A 17,035-nucleotide genomic window follows, 5' to 3' on the forward strand; every position below is an offset into this window, starting at 1 on the left:
CAGCTGTGCCCTCCACATTAAGGTCCCTGTTCTGCTTTTCCCTCTCCCAAAGCCCCCACACTCAGGGTGCTTTGCCTGCAGGGCAAGGAGTCCGGTCTGAGGGAGCAGAGGATGAGAGCTTCCATTGCTGGCAAGGACACGGAGCCAGAAGGGTGCAGAGAAGCAGCAGGGAATGCAAACCTACATTTGGAGAGGAGCTCAAGGAAGGCTCCATAGTGCTGCTGTTACAGACCCAACTTCAGGCTGCAGGACAACCAGGTCCTCCTTGTCACCACAACCAGAACCAACCTGCCTGAAAGCCAACAGTCACACGAGGCTGTGCTTCCACTGAACACCTCAGTGAGCCAATCTAACTCGTGAGCTCTCCAGCCCAAACCCCACGGCATGCACACATACCTCAGTGCTGCATCCAACTGCTCCGTGCTGACGGAGCTCAGCCACACCACCATGCAGGGTGCAGAGCTGCAGTTTGGCCCCATGTCCAGAGCCTCGGTTTGTTAAGGGGGTGTTGAGTACAAATTAACTGCAAATAGGTAACTTAGTTCTAGCTGAATTAGGGGAGGTACATGGGTAGAGGCAGCTCAGAGCAGACGGAGGGCTGCTGAAGTGTAAATAAGGGCAGAATTGGGCTCCTGCTGTCTCAGCTACAACTTTCTGCACTTTGCCTCTGAAGTTTATTAAGAGCCAACCAGCTGGGCTTAGCTTCAGGTGTGCCCACTACCTCTAAGACTTTCTTTTTCCTGTTAACAATCTCCTCCTCCTTTCCCTAACCACCCCGTTAACCCAGACCTCCCTGCTATCAAAAATGAAGCTGAAAAAACATGGTCAGATTATTCATCATCGTGTTTGTAACGTGACCATGCCCACCTAATGCCAACAGCAGTGCAATTTCCTGGAGTCTCACTGATGTGCTGATGGCCATAGCTGCTATTAGGATGAATTTACCAATAGTCTCCATTAACTCATATTTGACAGTGAGCCAGAAACTCAGGTGCTCTCCTCTCATGCACAAGATCACTTCTTCCCAAACTTACTCTCTGCTTTGCTCTCTCTGAGTCATTTTCATCCTCAGGGGTTTCCTTTCTGTTTTCTAAGCTGACAATTGGCTTAGACCTGGTTGCTCTGCCAAGCAGTAATCACAGAGTCAGGTGGGTTTTGTTCTTATCTTAATCTAATAAATACTATTAATTTTTCTCTCTCTCTGCAAAAACACAGTTTTTTGCTTGAGTCCTTTTAACACCTTTCTTAAGCAGGCAGAAAAGTGCTGCAGTAAAATCAGCGTTCTGTTTGGTAATTGCCTGGGAGGAAAGGAGAAGCATTTTGGTTCTCAAGAGTTGCATTCACTTGAGAAATTAAATACTTTCGGACTGATTTATTCCCTCCTACAGCCTTTAGCATGACTCACTACGACCCAACAGCAGGTGCCCTCAATTCTGTATTCATAAAGTGGGTGTTGTTCTCGTGACTTTGTCCCCTTCTGCTGCTGGATTGGAACCCCCTGTGGCCCCACGTTACACGGATGGGCTGCACTTTGTCCCCACTCTGGAGGAAGGCTCAGGACTGCTGGGAGCAGCATGGTGAGGTGGGTGAGCACCTGGAGGGGTTTGCAGCTCTCCTGCTTGGAAACCTGCTCTCCCCACACCAAACTCCTGACCCACCGGAGCTCAGTCTCCCCATGCTGGGCAATGGAGAACGAGTTCAAGATCACACTGTGTCCCTTTTCTCAGTGATGAGTATTGGCTGATGAGAGAAGGAAGAATGAGGAAAAAAAAACAAAAAAACGATGGTAACAGCACAAAATGAAAACTGTTGGTTTGGGACACACTGAAATAAAGCACAGTGCAAGGCCTAGCCAAAGCAGGGAGAACCTTGAAAGCCTGGGTTACCAGTGGGAAGCGTTAGCATGGCTCTGCAAAGGCTTTCATGTTCAGAGAGGTGAGACATTTCATACATATTCTGCATTTCATAATTAGGTATGACAATACGCTGCAGGCAAGGAGAAGTTTGGAGATTGCTGGATTCCACTCTGGCTCCTTCCTACGGTGACAACGTTTGTTCCCAAACTCAGACTTTTGACATGAAGTTCTGTGCCCATGAGCTCTGCCCCAGAGGGACCATGTGTCATCACACTGAAGAGCTCTCCACAAGCAGACCAATTTCACTGAAACAGGGGACACTCCTGGGAGGTGGCAGCATTTGAGTAACAGTGTCCAGGGACAGCTTTTGCCCCCGTGCACAGAGGGAAGGTGGCAGTGACTCAGTGTGTTACCTGTAACAGGAGCAGAAGATCCTCTTGGACAGCAGCAGGGGAAGCAGCAGCCTCCTCTCCCTCCTCCTAAATGTGCACCTTGAACACCTCCTCCACCACTGCTTCTCTGGCTAAAAATAAGCAAGCAAACATGTTGTAGAGTGTTTCTATGGGTCCTTTAAATAGGAAAGTGTCTCCTTTCTGAACACGCTTGTCTCACCTTGAGGTTATACAGACACCACATTTCTCAGAAAACCATAATTAAACTCTTTTATTTTTCTCGCAAAATATCACCTTAGAAACAAGCTGCATCCTCAGGAAGCCACATATAATTGCAGCAGTGCAACAGGACACATCTGGATTCAATTCCATTTGGAACTATGGGATAAAGGAGGAGGAGGTCAGCATCCCCAAGACCCCTCCACATATCTGCCTGACAAACTGAACCACGTCAGCCAGTCTGACAGGTCAGCCTGACCTCTGGCTGAGGTACTCCAGCAGGTTGTGCAGCAAATGACTGGGAGGTCGTGGCTCACACTGGGGTCTGCTGGTTGCCACTTTTTCTCTGTTTTTTCTTCTTCCTCTTCTTGACCTTGGATACACCACTGTCCATCCCACTGGAATATTCAGATCGCAAGATCTCAGCCAGGCGATGTTTGCCATGAGTCTTCTTGAGAAGGTCAGACCTGGGCAGGAGGAAGAGAACAGGAATTAGATTTTGCTTTGCTCTGCTAGGTGGGTTACTTATTTTACAGCTGTGGAAAGTGACATTTGCGCATTAGCAGAAGAACAGCTTCCTTTTCTTGAGGCTTGATTTGAAATTCCGTCTCATGCAAAATTAGATATTGTTGTGACAGCTTTTCACAAAGGTGGCAAAATATCATGCCGTTTTTAAAAGCAAGCCTTTGTTCTGTACAAATGCTCTTGCAGGGGTGGTGGGGAGAAGGAGGGAAGGTTGTGCTGAAGGCTGATGAATTAGGTGACACAGCAGTTTGAGAATTGTAATAATAATGAAAAAGACTAAGAGCTCTAAGACACCGAACAATGGAAACATTTTATAAACAGAGCTGAAATCCATAGCTTGAAAGCAAGAATCCCAAACAAACAATCAACAAAAAATGATTTCAAGAGTGTAACACAGCAGACTCTTCCCTTGCATTGTCCTGCAGACATCACATGCACCTTGCAGCACTCCCTCCCCAGAGACCAGCTTTTGCAAGGGAAGCCACATTCTGCCCAGCCTCTAAACTCCGACGTGGATCTCCCTGCAGCCCTAAACTGCCAGCTATAAATATAAAAACCCCACTCAGCATTTTTCTACCACAAGTTCTGCCACTGTCCTGCTCTGTGACCTTGGGCAAATTTCATCCTCGTTGCTGCCATCTCCCTCTCTTAACTATCTGAACTGCAGTCTCTTCAGCAGAAGACCCACTGTTCCCTACAGCATTCCCACAGTCCTGGGCACGAGGGGACACCCGCAGCTATTGGTGTCTGCACAACCCACTCTTTGGTTTATTACAAAGACCAGAACCAGATCTCGAACCTTTCCTGAGAAGTGAACAGGAGTCCACCTAAGTACAATGAAGGAATACAACAGAAGCTCCATATGTGCTCCAGCACGCATCACTGATAACACCTGGACCTCAGCAGTCCTAAAGGGTGCAGCCATACAGCACTGCCCTTCACAGTGCCTTCAAGTGTGCAGAACCACGGTGGGGACTACAGAACCTTGGCTGCAGGAACAGATGAACTCATTCATTAGGCCCAATGTGCAAGGAAGGGAATGGAAGCAAACACTTGGCTATCTGGGATATTTGCTTGCCCCTTTTCCACATCTCATTTTCCATCCCTGTGTAGTTCCCACAGCTGGATTGCGTTCAATAGGAAGGCTCTGAATGGTAAGAAGGGTGGTGTGATGATTACCTCTGTAAGATGGTTTCTCTAGGATATAAAGCCTGGAAGACAGGGGAGAGAAAACTCTGCTATTTTTGGTGCAGCCTCCATTCTCTCACTAATTTAAGGCCCAAACTCTGTGCTGGCAGAAGGGTTAGAGACTGGACATAGAGAAATAAGGCACACAGCCACTGCCTGTTTTGAAACAAGAAGAAACTAAGGGAAAAAGACAGAATCAGCTCCAGTGAAGCAATTATGCTGCTGGTAAAGCCCTACCTACAGTACCTCCACAGATGCACCTTGTCAAACTGCCTTCCTACACCTATGTGGCACTGCAACACGGAGGGGCTCCAGGGGGTGCAGGCACAGCATCAGTGCAAGATGTGCCCTCAGCCACTCAGCAATGCTGGAATAACTTTGTAGGGTACCTCTGCAGCTGCATTACCTACCCAGATCCCTCCATCACTTGACAAAGTTTCTATCTGACACTTTTGTTGTGTCTCCAAGTGTTTACTACAGTAATTCGGGGTTACCAAGCAACAGATCAGTTTACTCAACAACATGGAACTATCTGCTGCAAAAGGACAAGTAATCCACCAGTAGCTGCCAGGCTGAATTTCAGCTCAGCAGGGAGGTTGTTCAACAGTTTATTATCAATCAGGTGAAATCACTGCCCAATTAGTAAATCAATACCGCCTGCTGGGGTGATCAGCTGTACACTGAAAAATAAGGATGTGGGAGGGGGGCAAAAAGAGAGGTTTGTCCCTCTAACGAGTGCCACAAAAATCAATGGAGCTGTGCTGTGGAACCTGTGCTGATCACTGAAAGTAGAAAAACAGCTGTCAAGGCCTCGATTAACCACAAGATGTAAGAGGCACTGGCAACAGTGACAGGCTGTAGTGACAGCACGCAGGGAAAGTGCACCAGGTCAGGATCCTTGTCCAGATCCTTAACCCTGCTGTGCTGCTGCTAACTGTGCATTCCCTTCTCTGCTCAACTGGCCGAAGTCTCCAGGGCTCTGCTAGAGGAGCCAAGCTAACAAGGAAAGGTGCCCTGTGGTTATGACACAAAGCCCAGGAGAACGGAGAGAGACCTCAGTACTCAACTCTTTGAGCATCCTTGGGCAAAGTATTTAACCTCTTTGTCCTTCATGTCCATTCTCCCACCTCATAACCCAGGATGTCTGTATTTCCCTGTTGCCGAGGGCTGGTGTGATGCTAATTGAACAGAGCTGTGTGGCAATACCTGGCAAAAAGCTTCACAGAACGGCTGGAAACGTAAGACACGTTTGCAACACAGACAGAACCCATGTTCCCATCACTGGATAAACACATGGATTGTCAGCATCTCTTTCTGTGATCTCATGTCTGGATATCATGCTGTATTGAGCTCTAATGAGAACACATCATGTTGATAACGGGCAGAGAAATCCACAGCCCTTTAAATTCCTCCTTCCAAACAAGAGTTAGTGTTTTGGTGGGGAACTACAAAACACTGAAACGAAGGGGAACTGGCAGAGAAAAAAAAAAATATTCACTAATGATTGACCATCTCGATGTGCTATAGTGCCAGGATTTCAGCAGGGCTTAAAGGAGAAAGGAAAGGCTCGAATGGATGAGAAAATAGCTAGTTTTATTAGCTGGGGGAAAGCAAGACAGGAGTAGAGAAACTGTAACTCAGAAAATGAAACAGCCCCAACATGCACATTAGGAGGAACTTATCCCTGCACACAAGTTATTTGACTTCCCTGAGACACTGTCCACAGCGACCAGCTGCCCAGCCCTCCACCCAAAGGAAATCCTAACTCTTTTGGATTGCAATTCCTTTCAATTCCATAATTCAATTCATTGCTTTGCTTCAGATTATCATAAAAAAAAATCCACGCAAATCTTTGTTGACATAAAAAATAAACAAAAAACCTCCTCGCATAACTGCAACACGTGTTCAAATCATAGAATCACTGAGGTTGGAAAAGAACACTAAGATCATCCACACCAACCACAACCCATCACCACCATGCTTATTAAACCCCATCATGGATGTGGAGATTCTCAGACATTCAGGTGTGGAAGGACCGAGGGACAGTGCTAAGAAAAGGACTGAGCATATCTGAAACCATTTTTGATTTTCATATCAAAATTCCAGTCTGTGCATCACACTGACATATCTGCTTCATTACAGAGCTGAACCGCAAGCTGATCTCTCAACTAAAAACTCCCACAGTCAGAGCGGTGCACCCACGTGTGCGTGGTTTCTCAGACATCATTTGATGGTTGAGAAGATGCCTCTTTTTACCTAAATGGAGAGCGTGCTTTTTCTCCTTCCTCTTGGTCAGTACTGCTGGCTGTTCCTTTGTCTTGAGCTCTGTGGAATGCTGGTGTGATGCAGTGCAGCAAGTGTGACGACCTTTAACCAACTTGCAGCATCTGCAGCAACCAAGGGTTCCCAAATTGCTTCAGCTGAGAAAGACAGAGTAAAAAGTTCTGACGCACAGTCCCAGAACTCATGGTGTGTCTTTGGAGGAGGCTGAGGTAGGTTGTTTCATTTATCAGAAAGCATTTCAACATGGAGCGCGCTATCAATCTGCCTGACAGCATCTCCAACAGCTCTTTGAAACTGTGCCAGCAGCAGAGCTGGGTTACCTCTGGGCCAAGGCTGCTGCAACACCTGCTTTTTCTACTTATAGAGTTGGACGAACCATCTGCAGCCAACGCAACCCTGTTTGCATTGGTTTCTCCATTGCTTTTTTAGTGGAGTGGGGGCAAGAAATTCATCAGCAATCCTACACCGCTCCCAGCAAACAGACTAGGGACTCTTATCTGCTGATATAAACACTGGCTTGAGCAGAATGCACAAAAATCAGCACTTGGTCAGATCGAGCATCAAGCGCTGCTGCAGTACAGTCAGAGCAGAGCAGTATTCATGTTGAGACAACCAAACAGTAAAGTTCACTGCACACCTACCAAAGTCAATTATTTCAGCTACACAGAGAGACAAAACTGGATAACAATCTTGCAGCCAAAACCTTAAGGGCCTAACAATACTCATATCCAGAGCAATGCTGGTGTAATAATGATGTAAATCAATCCTCTCAAACAGAGCCATCCTGTGTGCCTTACTTTGATCCCATATTACCTAAGGTTCGACTTAATCTTGAAGTACAGGGGATTTTCACCTTAGTTTATATATACATTTTAAAATGCAGATGCTGTAGCAGCAATGACTATATTTAATATTCAATCTTTCTAAGTATTCCTGCAGCAGTGAGTTCCACAGAATCCATTGAACTTAAGGACTTACCTCTTTCTTTGTAATGGCACGAGTTCACAAGCAAGGCAAATTAAGTTGTGACTCCCCATTATGGTGAAACCCTTTGGCTTCCAGAGAGATCAATAGGGAAAAGAAACAGGCCACCAGTACCCCACAGAATCCCATAAAACCCTGCTGATTCAAAGCGCAAAACACCAAGCAGCACAGGGAGGCTTGGGGGAATGGCAATAGGTCCTCAGCATCTGCATTGTGAAGGAGTCAAAAGACATGTCTATTGGGCATGTCAGCTGCTTCCTGTGCAAGCTGCTTCTCTGCAGTGAGTGAAAGACAGTTAATCCCTCAATGGCAGTGGGATCAGCTTCCTTGCATCTACCCTTCAGTAAAAGCACGAGCCCAGGCACTTACTAAGCTGGTGTACTGTAACTCAATATACAGTATCTGGTTTATGTGGCTTACATAAATACAGCATTCCAACTTCCAAAGAATTCACGGGCACATGATTTTGCCATCCTCAGACTGGGTTTTCCAAAGCCTGCTATGGCTAAGGGGATAGTTGTTTTACACAAAAAGATTAACAAAAGAAAAAAATACATGGAAGTTTTACACACTTGTTCAGGAGAGGGCTGCTTCCACATTCCAGCACTGAACCATCACACACCTGGCTGCCACATCTTCCTGTCCCACCTTCCCCAACCAGGCTCCCTAAGGAGGCACTAAGCACAAAAGGAGACTTCAAAAGAAACGAGGACAACTTTTCCTTTGTCCTCTTAAAGAAACATTTAATGATTGCCTTTACCCCACTTTCAACTGTTTGTTCTTCTCTGGGCAGGTGCTGAGAGATGAGGCCTTAGTGAGCAGACTGATTAAAACAAGTATCAGATGTTTGGAGACAATGTGTAATACAACCAACACTCACGGTATCACCTGAGAAATATAATTGAAAAGATTGCCCCGTGACTACAATGCTATTATTTCAAGCCCCACACATTACAATTAAAAACCATTCGTCTTTTTATGGCAGTCTAAATTCTGCTCTCTGCTATGTCAGCGTGAACTCGAGAGCAATTCTCTGTAAATTAACAGAGCCATCTTGAATTTATGTTTGCAGATACTGAATTTGAATCTATATTCACTTTTTTTTCTAAGCTGTCCCTTAAATAATAATATGCCTTTTTAAAAAAAAACAAAAACAAAGTTACTTAGAAATAAGTTTCACAGGCAATAACAGTTGTATGACAATGGACTATTTTTGCAGTGTTTTAACTTTCCAGATGTTCTCAGATGTTTTAGAGCTTGAGCAGTGAAAAACCCATGCGAAGTCTGCCCACTTGCCTTGAGCTGCAATTGTATGACCCATGTGCAAATGAGCTTTCAAATCACTCTGACCATTTGTTCCAAAGCCTCCACATCCCCCAACCCCATGCATCCTGTGCCTAAACTACCTACTGTATCTTGAGCTTGTCTGTACTATAATAGGATGAAGACTTGGGGAGGAGGAACGCTCTCTAGAAGAGGTGCGTAACAAGGGAAAAAGTAGCTCTAACAGAATAGCAACATCATAGGAACACAGAGAGGCATTGTTGCAGGCCAAGTAATCCTGTGACACGCTACTGTCAGTCATAGCTTGACACCCTGCTGGGCCAGCAAGACATCAAAGCCCACCCCATACCATCTTACATGCTCTTTATCAGCTAATCAGGCTATTCTTCCTGAAATAAAGCTCCGTTAAATCCCCCCTCACAGGGGCATTCCCATCCTGTTGCCCATCTGCTGGTGAGGGTCAGCTGAAGCAGGAGGCAGATCGGTGCTCTGTCCCTGGTGGCTTCTCAAAGCAGGACAATGCTGTCTCTGACTTTTTATTTTAAAATCCTTTCCCCATTCTTTCTTCCTTTTTTTTTTTTTCCTCCCCCCTCCAAAATACATACATGTGCAAGAGATGTCACCAGTCTAGGAACAATTAAGTGGATTAGTGCTTTAATTGCATGGCTAATGGGGTTTGCAGCAACAATTATATGGAAGGAGTCACAACTGATACCAGGAAAAGAAAGATTTTTCTTCCTTTGAATTATTGCAGTGATTTCACAGGCAAGCCAGAAGTTTGTAGTCCGCTGTAGTGTTGGGGAAGACTGCAAGAGCTTAATGTTGTGATCTCAGAAGGGAGGACTATTTGTCTCGTGGAACCACCTCAAAGCACCTAGGATGAGAGGTACTGAGCATTTTCAGCTCCATCTCAGGGAGAGGAGACCACTTGGGGCTTTTCTCCTCCAGGTTTGACAGGGAATCTCAGATCCCTGATGCAGGAAAGGTGTACCTAGGAGACTGGAACAGATGTAAGACAAGGGAGAATAACTGGTATTTGTCAAGGCCAGGAAGGAAGAAGTGTATTGTGAGATAAATCACCACTCACACTGCCTTGGATTACAATAAGGAGAATGGTCAAACTCGAAAAGGGAAAACACTCATTCCTCTGCAGTTTCCTTGATGGTATATGGAGTGAAAAAAACAACAGCAAACAGTTATGCACACAGCCTTGTCTGAGCAACTTTTCCTAGTCAAGGATGAGGGCAGAGATGCCATTGCAGTTGCTCCCAAGCCAGGAATCACAGATCTGTGTAGGACTGTGATTGGAAACAAGGATGTGAATGGAAAATCCTGGCAGCTTCTACTGCAGAAATGTTTGGCTCCAATAGGACCTGCAGCTGGAGCTCTATCACAACCACGACATGTGCAAGGCAGAGAACCACTCCAATATGTGGGAAATCTCATGCTTCGCTCGGAACAGTGCCTGTGCCCTTCCTGATCCTTCAAAGTAGTTCTGGAGTGAAGTATAAATAAATAAAAATTAGGCTGCTTCTGCTTAAGCATTAAAAAAAAACAGAAAAGGTGCAGCAAAACCCAGGCTAGTTCATGGAGGCACTTCTCCACACTTAACACCTTCCTTCAAAAAAAGATCATCTTTATCAGAAGCTGAACTACAAAGTGAGCTATTTTTTTTTTTTTTTAAACTAAATTCACATTCTAATGTTTAACCAAGCTGGTTTAATACACATAATTTTTAGGCATTCTACTGCTGTTGGAGAAAAACAGAGAATTAAGCAATGGCTCAGAACACAATCTAAGCCTCAGCATGATTTAGCCTCTCAGCAATCACATATGAACTCCTGGAACAACCACAAGAACTTCAGGGAGCAATGCATACCCTGGGTTGGCACATGGCATCCCTTGGCTTGAGAACATCAAGCTGGCCTACCTTTTTGCTCTTGGTTTGGTTTTCTTCTTTGAGTTAGCAGTTGGAAGAGTAGTCAGATTCTGGGGAGCATCTCTCAGGCCAAAGCTCTTGGCCACATGACCCAGGTGGATAGATTTGATGTGGAAGATGTGCTTGAGGCTTCTGGGATAGGCAGTGTAGGCACAAAGAAAAGACTGCAGTGCTGGGGAGAGAAAAAAAGAGTGAATTCTGTTAGCTACTGCATCTTTATATATATATACTTAAAGATTCAGCTGTTCCAGCTGAAAGGACATTGGTCTTGTCCTTTGGGACACCTTCTGGTCAGCAGCTGGTGAATAAGGTTGGTATGTTAAAAATCTGTGAAGGTTGTATATAGCACTGGTACAATCCCGTAAGGAGAAGAAAGGTGGTGGAGAAGGGTTAGGAACTGAAACAACGCTACATTAAGTTGCATTAGGTTTGTCTCTTGTAAGGATGCCCCTTCTGCCACAGAGGGCAATGTCTGCAGCACATCTCATATGAACAGTTGTTGACATCAAAAGGTAGCAGAAAGGGGGAAACAGGGAATAGAGGGATGAAGAAAGGGAAATGGAAGCATGGAAGTGGCACAGGAAGACTCCTCCGATATTACAACCCCAGCAGCCCATGCATTTTTCACCAGTTACTAGATAGTCCCTTATAAATATATGAGAACCAGATGGATTTCCTGACTCATCATCACACTGAGAACAGAGCTCACCTTCTCAGAAGGGAAAAATAATAGGATAGCGTACAAATTTCCTCTTTCACATCTTTATATTCCTGTAATGCCCTTCCCTCAGGGCTCATTGCTCCAAAGACAATCATCCACTAATATGAACACCAGCACTGCTCTTCAATATACCTGTAACATTATACCCAGGTTGTCCTCTTTGCTATAGGGAATACAAGGACTTTTAGTAAGGAAACTCTACAGCTCAGAAAATGCCTCCCCACAATCCCCCTACTGTTCCTCTGCTTCTAAACCTCCTGTGCTTCCCCCCTCAGCCCTCAGCCCTCACCCCAACCACCACCTTCATCTCTCTCTCCCTCTCAGCCCAACAGCAGCAAGCTCTAACTCTAACCTCTCCTGCCCTTGCCTGTTGAGCCACCGGACCAGCAAGTTTGCCCACAGCTTATGTCTAATCTCTTGGCAGCAGCAGGAGATTGGAGTTTATGAACAGTAATAAAAATGTCATTTTAGCAGATCAGCTCCTGGAAGGACCCAGGGAATCCATCAAAGCTCTGTTTACTGAGCAAAGCGAACTCCTTTTCCCAATCGATGAGAAGAAAAGATTGAGTTTTTTTGCACCTTCTTCCCAATTTCACAACGTTACTGTTTTAGAGGCATCTGAACATCAAGAGACCTGTATTTTCCCAAAAAGAGAATGTTGAATTCCAAACACCAAGTCTCACTGTCTCATCTGAAGGCCATCTCTCTGAGGGCTTATAAACCAGCTCACATGCTCTCAACAAACCTGTTCTGCTGCTGTTTTTTTTTTCCCACAAAGTTATTGGTCGAATTCACCTGCTGTGAGAGGGTGCAACTCCTCAAAAGGAACAACACGAGCTTGCTCCTGCACTGAATCCAGTCCCACTGGAGTTAATATAGCTGTGTTTCTTTCAGCATTTGAAATGGTTGATACTAAAGATCCTGTTATTATGAAGGCTGAGCTCATCTCCCACAGTTCTTCAGATGGCAAAGGCTGCTGGTACTCATTCCCCAGATCATCGTTTGAGAATCAAAGTGCCAAAGGCCCCTCACTTCCCAAAGTCCAGCCAGAAAACTGCCAGCCCCAGCGCTGACTCAGAGCATGTGAAAGAGAGACTAATCCAAATCTGAACTAGCAGCCCTGCCACATCAGCAGGGTGAAAGCTCAGCTCATGTAACTGCCTTACCTCTGGGGAGCTCAGAGCTGCTAACGTTCATCACAGCACCCATGAGATTTAAATGAAGACCCAACAGTAGCCGTAGGAGATGCATGCTGGTCTGGGGAGATTTCAGATTTGCACTGATGTAAGAGAATGGATTTAGGCTGGTCCTTTTCCCATTTCCCCTCTCTTTTCTAATAGAATTGCTGTTGTGGAAAGACAAAGGGAAAAACCAAAGAACTACACACGATGGAGGTTAGATAGGTTTTGGATAATGGCTGGACAAGCTGGTGGGGACATTTTGCCAGTGTTCAGAGCGTGTGGGAATAGGAAGAATGCACCGAAACCACCACCAACACAGGCTTTGTGCCACAGCAGTGGGTTCCTGTAACCCTGCTGTCCCTCTGCATATAACAGTGCTGAGGACAGAGAGGGTCAGAGCAGCTGCTCAACTACTAACAACAAACAGTGGTTTGCTTCCCTACCTTCCTGTAACCACAGCAGCATGAAGGTTCTGAAGACTGAGCTCTGCCTGTCACTGCAGCTTCAGAGCAGCACCACCTCTCACCATGTAAGACCTCAGCTTTCCAAAAAGGGCTCCACACTCCATGAAGTTTGTCCTTCAGAAAGCAGGGCTCAGCCACAGCTCTCCTCCCATGCTATCGCACTGCTGGTCAGTCAATCAAGTTTGAAGGGCAGCACTTTCCCTAAACTACCTGAGTTAGAAAAATATGGATCTGAAGGGCAGAAGGGACGAGTGGGCAGGGAGCCACTCGCCTTCTGAAGGCAAGCTACAATCAAAACACTGCTTATTAACATTGACTGGGTCAGAAAATGGGGAAAAAGAGAAAAAGAGAGAAACAAATGCATCTCTGGCACAGTTTCCAATTGATTGTCTGCCATGAAAGAAAAGCCAGCTGCCATGTTAATTATTCATGATGCCTGGCGCAGAGAGGAGGAAGAGGGGGTTTATGGAAGCCACTCAGCAGTGGAAAATTTGCATATGTAGATAGTGGAATAGGAAAAGAGGTGGAGTACTCCTGCACAAGAGAAATGGGATGCACAACACTTCAGCATTTCCTGACATACATTCTGCACTTCTAGTTTGTCACTAAAAAAGTTTAGTGTTGAGGTCAGCAACAAGTGCATATGGAGTGTGTGTGTGTGCTTACCTGCAGTGACATATGCTGGATAAACAGCCTATAGAGGTTTTCTGAGTGCAATCAAAAATGTTTTACTAACATTCAGGGAAAAAAGCCCCTTTGACCTCTTTAACAGGTCCAATCACATCTCTTGATTTCATACAATTGTAATGCTGAACGTAAATTCTATCTTGAGAACAGCCTCCTCATACTCAGTTACACGATGACATTGTACAGCTCAAAGGCCAACTTCCCCACTTGTTTCTGGACCACATAGTACGTGACTTTTATTGTATATGCAGAAGAGTTTCTACCACATCCCTGTCAAGTTTCCCATCTTCTTCCCCAAATCTACCTCACTTGTTTTTTTTGGAGAAGCAGAAGGAAAAAGCTTCTGGGGCTGCACAGTCACAGCAGCTGCATATCTGGCCACGCAAAGATGGATACAGAGTCTCCAGATTTATTCCTAGGTACAATTATTATTAAATCCACCCTGTTTTCTTCTACTTCCTGCTTGCTTTTGCATGCAGTTGTGATCTCCCATCTTTCTCCCATCCCACACAGCAACAACCAGCCTGAGAGCTGCTCCTAAGACATCCTGCCATACAGCTTTCAAACACCCCTGGTGCAAAACTGAAAGCACCAAGCAGGTATTGCACAGGCTGACCTTCCCAGAGCAACACACTCTCTGTTCACTCACGTGACTGGGTCAGAGCCCTCAGATGTGAATCCTGCTGAAAGCCAAGATTAAACCTCATTTGCACTTAATATGGGAATGTGAGAAATTAACATATAATATCATCACAAAGCCTTCTGGGTCCGTCCCAACCCCCTGCAGGGCCCAACGGACCCAAAAAGGTTTCTTCCAATCCTTTTCCCTGAAGCAAACTATAGCAGCTTATGAGCCCTACTCCTATAATGGAGAAGAAATGCACCGACCTTTTTTTGCCCACCGGATGGTCCCCTCACTGGAGTGAACATAATTCTCAAATTTTGTCTGCAGGACCGTGGCCCGCTCCCGGACTTCCTGAGGGTCCACAACAGAGGATTTCTACAAGGGAGGATTAGAGGAAAGAGAGAATTTGAGTCAAGAATAATGAAGCAGTTTACAATAGATTTAATAACAGTAAAATCACACAGTAACCACCCAGGGGCCAACAAAGGTAATCCTCTCAATATTGCTAGAGGAAAAAAAAAAAAAAATTATAGATAAAGACGTTAAAGTCAAAGCAGCCAGTAAGCACTCCGTGGTGAGGAGAGCAAATCAGTTTTAATTTTGTGTTTTCTAACATCTTTCATGTATCTTTTTTCCCTCTTTTTTTTTTTTCCCTTTTTCTTTTTTTCTCTCCTCTGATTCAACAGGCCAGATACCACTGCTCATTTCCCCAGTTATCTGGAGTAACTCTCCACAGGCTCCATACCAGCTTTGCCAGACTTGACTTTTTTTTTTCTTAGGACTTTCAGATTGATGTTTCAAGCTCCCCTGAGCAGTTCCTCACAGCACCTGGCCCCTTCTTAGCATGCACAGGGCAAGAGATCTACATTCATGTCCATGCCTGAGAGAATGGACCGAATTCAGCACCTGAGAACAAAGCTAACTAAAATGAACTTCTCATTATTGATGTCTACATGAAGTTTCCCCACTGTCAACAAGCCATATGTAACTAATTGCTATCGCATGGTTCCTCTAGGGTAAGATAAGTCCCTTGCACCAAATGCGTGACAGAAGAAACTTCCTTATACCAAAAAGGCAATTTTGAATGTGCTCAAGCTTTCCCATCATTGGACTGTAGGATTTGGTTCAGGAAATGGAGAGCAAACACTGCAGGGAACAAACCATTACTAGGAGGAGGAAAGAGGTTGGCTCTGTTTCTGAACTACCAAGGCAGATAGAGGAAATGTGGACAAGGAGAAAACATTTTCGATGGCAAGTTGACAGCAAAGTGCAAAGCCAAGCATCCATGGATACGAACCTCCCTCAAGAAAGGACCACAACTCTCAAAAGCTACTCATATAGGAACCAGCATCCAAGCTGGAGCACTTGAGCCAAGGCAGTAATTTGATGCTGGTCAACTCCTCATCTTCCTCCCCAGCATATCTAATACTGCTTAAACCCTCACTTCCCTCTGCCCTGCTGCCAGTCCAGGGGTGCCACATCATGCTGACTGGGAACGCTGGGGACTGGGGAAGCCAGGCAATGCTGCTGACACCCAATGCAAAAAGCTCTGCTGACCCAGATCTGCTGCTCTGCATCCTAACAGAAAACCCACCCACAGAAAGACCCCAAGTGCAGTTCAAAGTCCCTGCGCAGTGCCTTCCTTGGAACTTGAGATCCCACTGCTCCCAGCCACTGCATCATCCTCCAGTGAAACAAACACACATGGGGAACAGAATTCCTGCTCTCCCACTGCCTGAACTACCTGTACCTCCAGCAAAGTCAACGCTGGCGTTTTAAGGCCTTGCAAGAGCCTCCCAGTTTGCCAGTCTCTGCTCTCCATCTCCCAGTGCACTGCAGAGATGGCCGATACAGACTGCTTCGTCGTCATCTTCTGGTTTGACTTAACACACTCCTATTAATCAGCTGAGACAGTTTCCAGTCGAGGGGCCTCTGTAAGGGTTTAATAAACTACGAGTGGTGCTGCCTTCTCCAAGTGGACACTCGTCATTGTGACTAACAAGTTTCCATTGACGTGAAACATAAAACTTTCTCCCACCCGCCCGCTCTTCCTAGCCCCCATCACTTTTCTTTTGTTAAGCCTCCTGGCAGCACAAAGTGTCACCTTCCCAGCGTTTTTTAATATGAATGTGAAATTAGTGAGGTTTGCCCTTTCCCCTGGCGGACAGAATCCTCTGTTATTAAAAAGTAAAGCACTTTAATAATGAAAACTTTTTCTCTTTTTCCTGTGTTTTAACTGTTTAAAATTAATGAGAAGGGCATAACGGTTGTCAAAGCGATATTGAAAGCCGGGTAGCCTGGACCGAATAAGCACGAAAATCCCTCCAGAGTGTTAAATAAACAGTGCTTCAGCCCCTTCTGAATCCCTCTGTTGGTTATTGTATACATTCTGTAACAGCACTCAGAATAGATCTGAGCACCGGGGAGGCAGAAAGGTTTCAGAATTCCAATAAAGGCCTCAAATTAAAGACAGCCTGGTGCGAATTCCAGGAGAAAATTAAAGAGACCTCAAGCTTAAGTGACAGGTGACTTGCTTCTGTGTCACAACTGTCAGGGGATTTAGTGATAATATGGCAATATATTACAAAGGACTTTTCTTATTCCCCCCTTTAGGTTTCAAAATGAGGCATCTCTTCTTCCTGGTGCTGGGGGAAAAAAAAGTAAGACAAAAATGAGGGATAAAGAAC

At 45.3% G+C, this 17,035-nt stretch overlaps 1 protein-coding gene across 1 annotated transcript in view; it reads right to left on the reverse strand.

Annotated features, from left to right (window-relative positions):
- Window positions 1-2,504: 2,504 nt before the first annotated feature.
- Window positions 2,505-17,035, reverse strand: part of DDX31 (DEAD-box helicase 31) — a 41,181-nt gene continuing 26,650 nt past the window's right edge. The window contains 3 exon segments of the mRNA XM_031556211.1: window positions 2,505-2,934; window positions 10,662-10,844; window positions 14,613-14,723. Of these exon segments, the coding sequence (XP_031412071.1) occupies window positions 2,781-2,934; window positions 10,662-10,844; window positions 14,613-14,723 (448 nt within the window). The 3' untranslated portion in view covers window positions 2,505-2,780.

The sequence above is a fragment of the Meleagris gallopavo genome, chromosome 19, assembly GCF_000146605.3.
Source record: "Meleagris gallopavo isolate NT-WF06-2002-E0010 breed Aviagen turkey brand Nicholas breeding stock chromosome 19, Turkey_5.1, whole genome shotgun sequence".
Classification (NCBI taxonomy): Eukaryota; Metazoa; Chordata; class Aves; order Galliformes; family Phasianidae; genus Meleagris; species Meleagris gallopavo.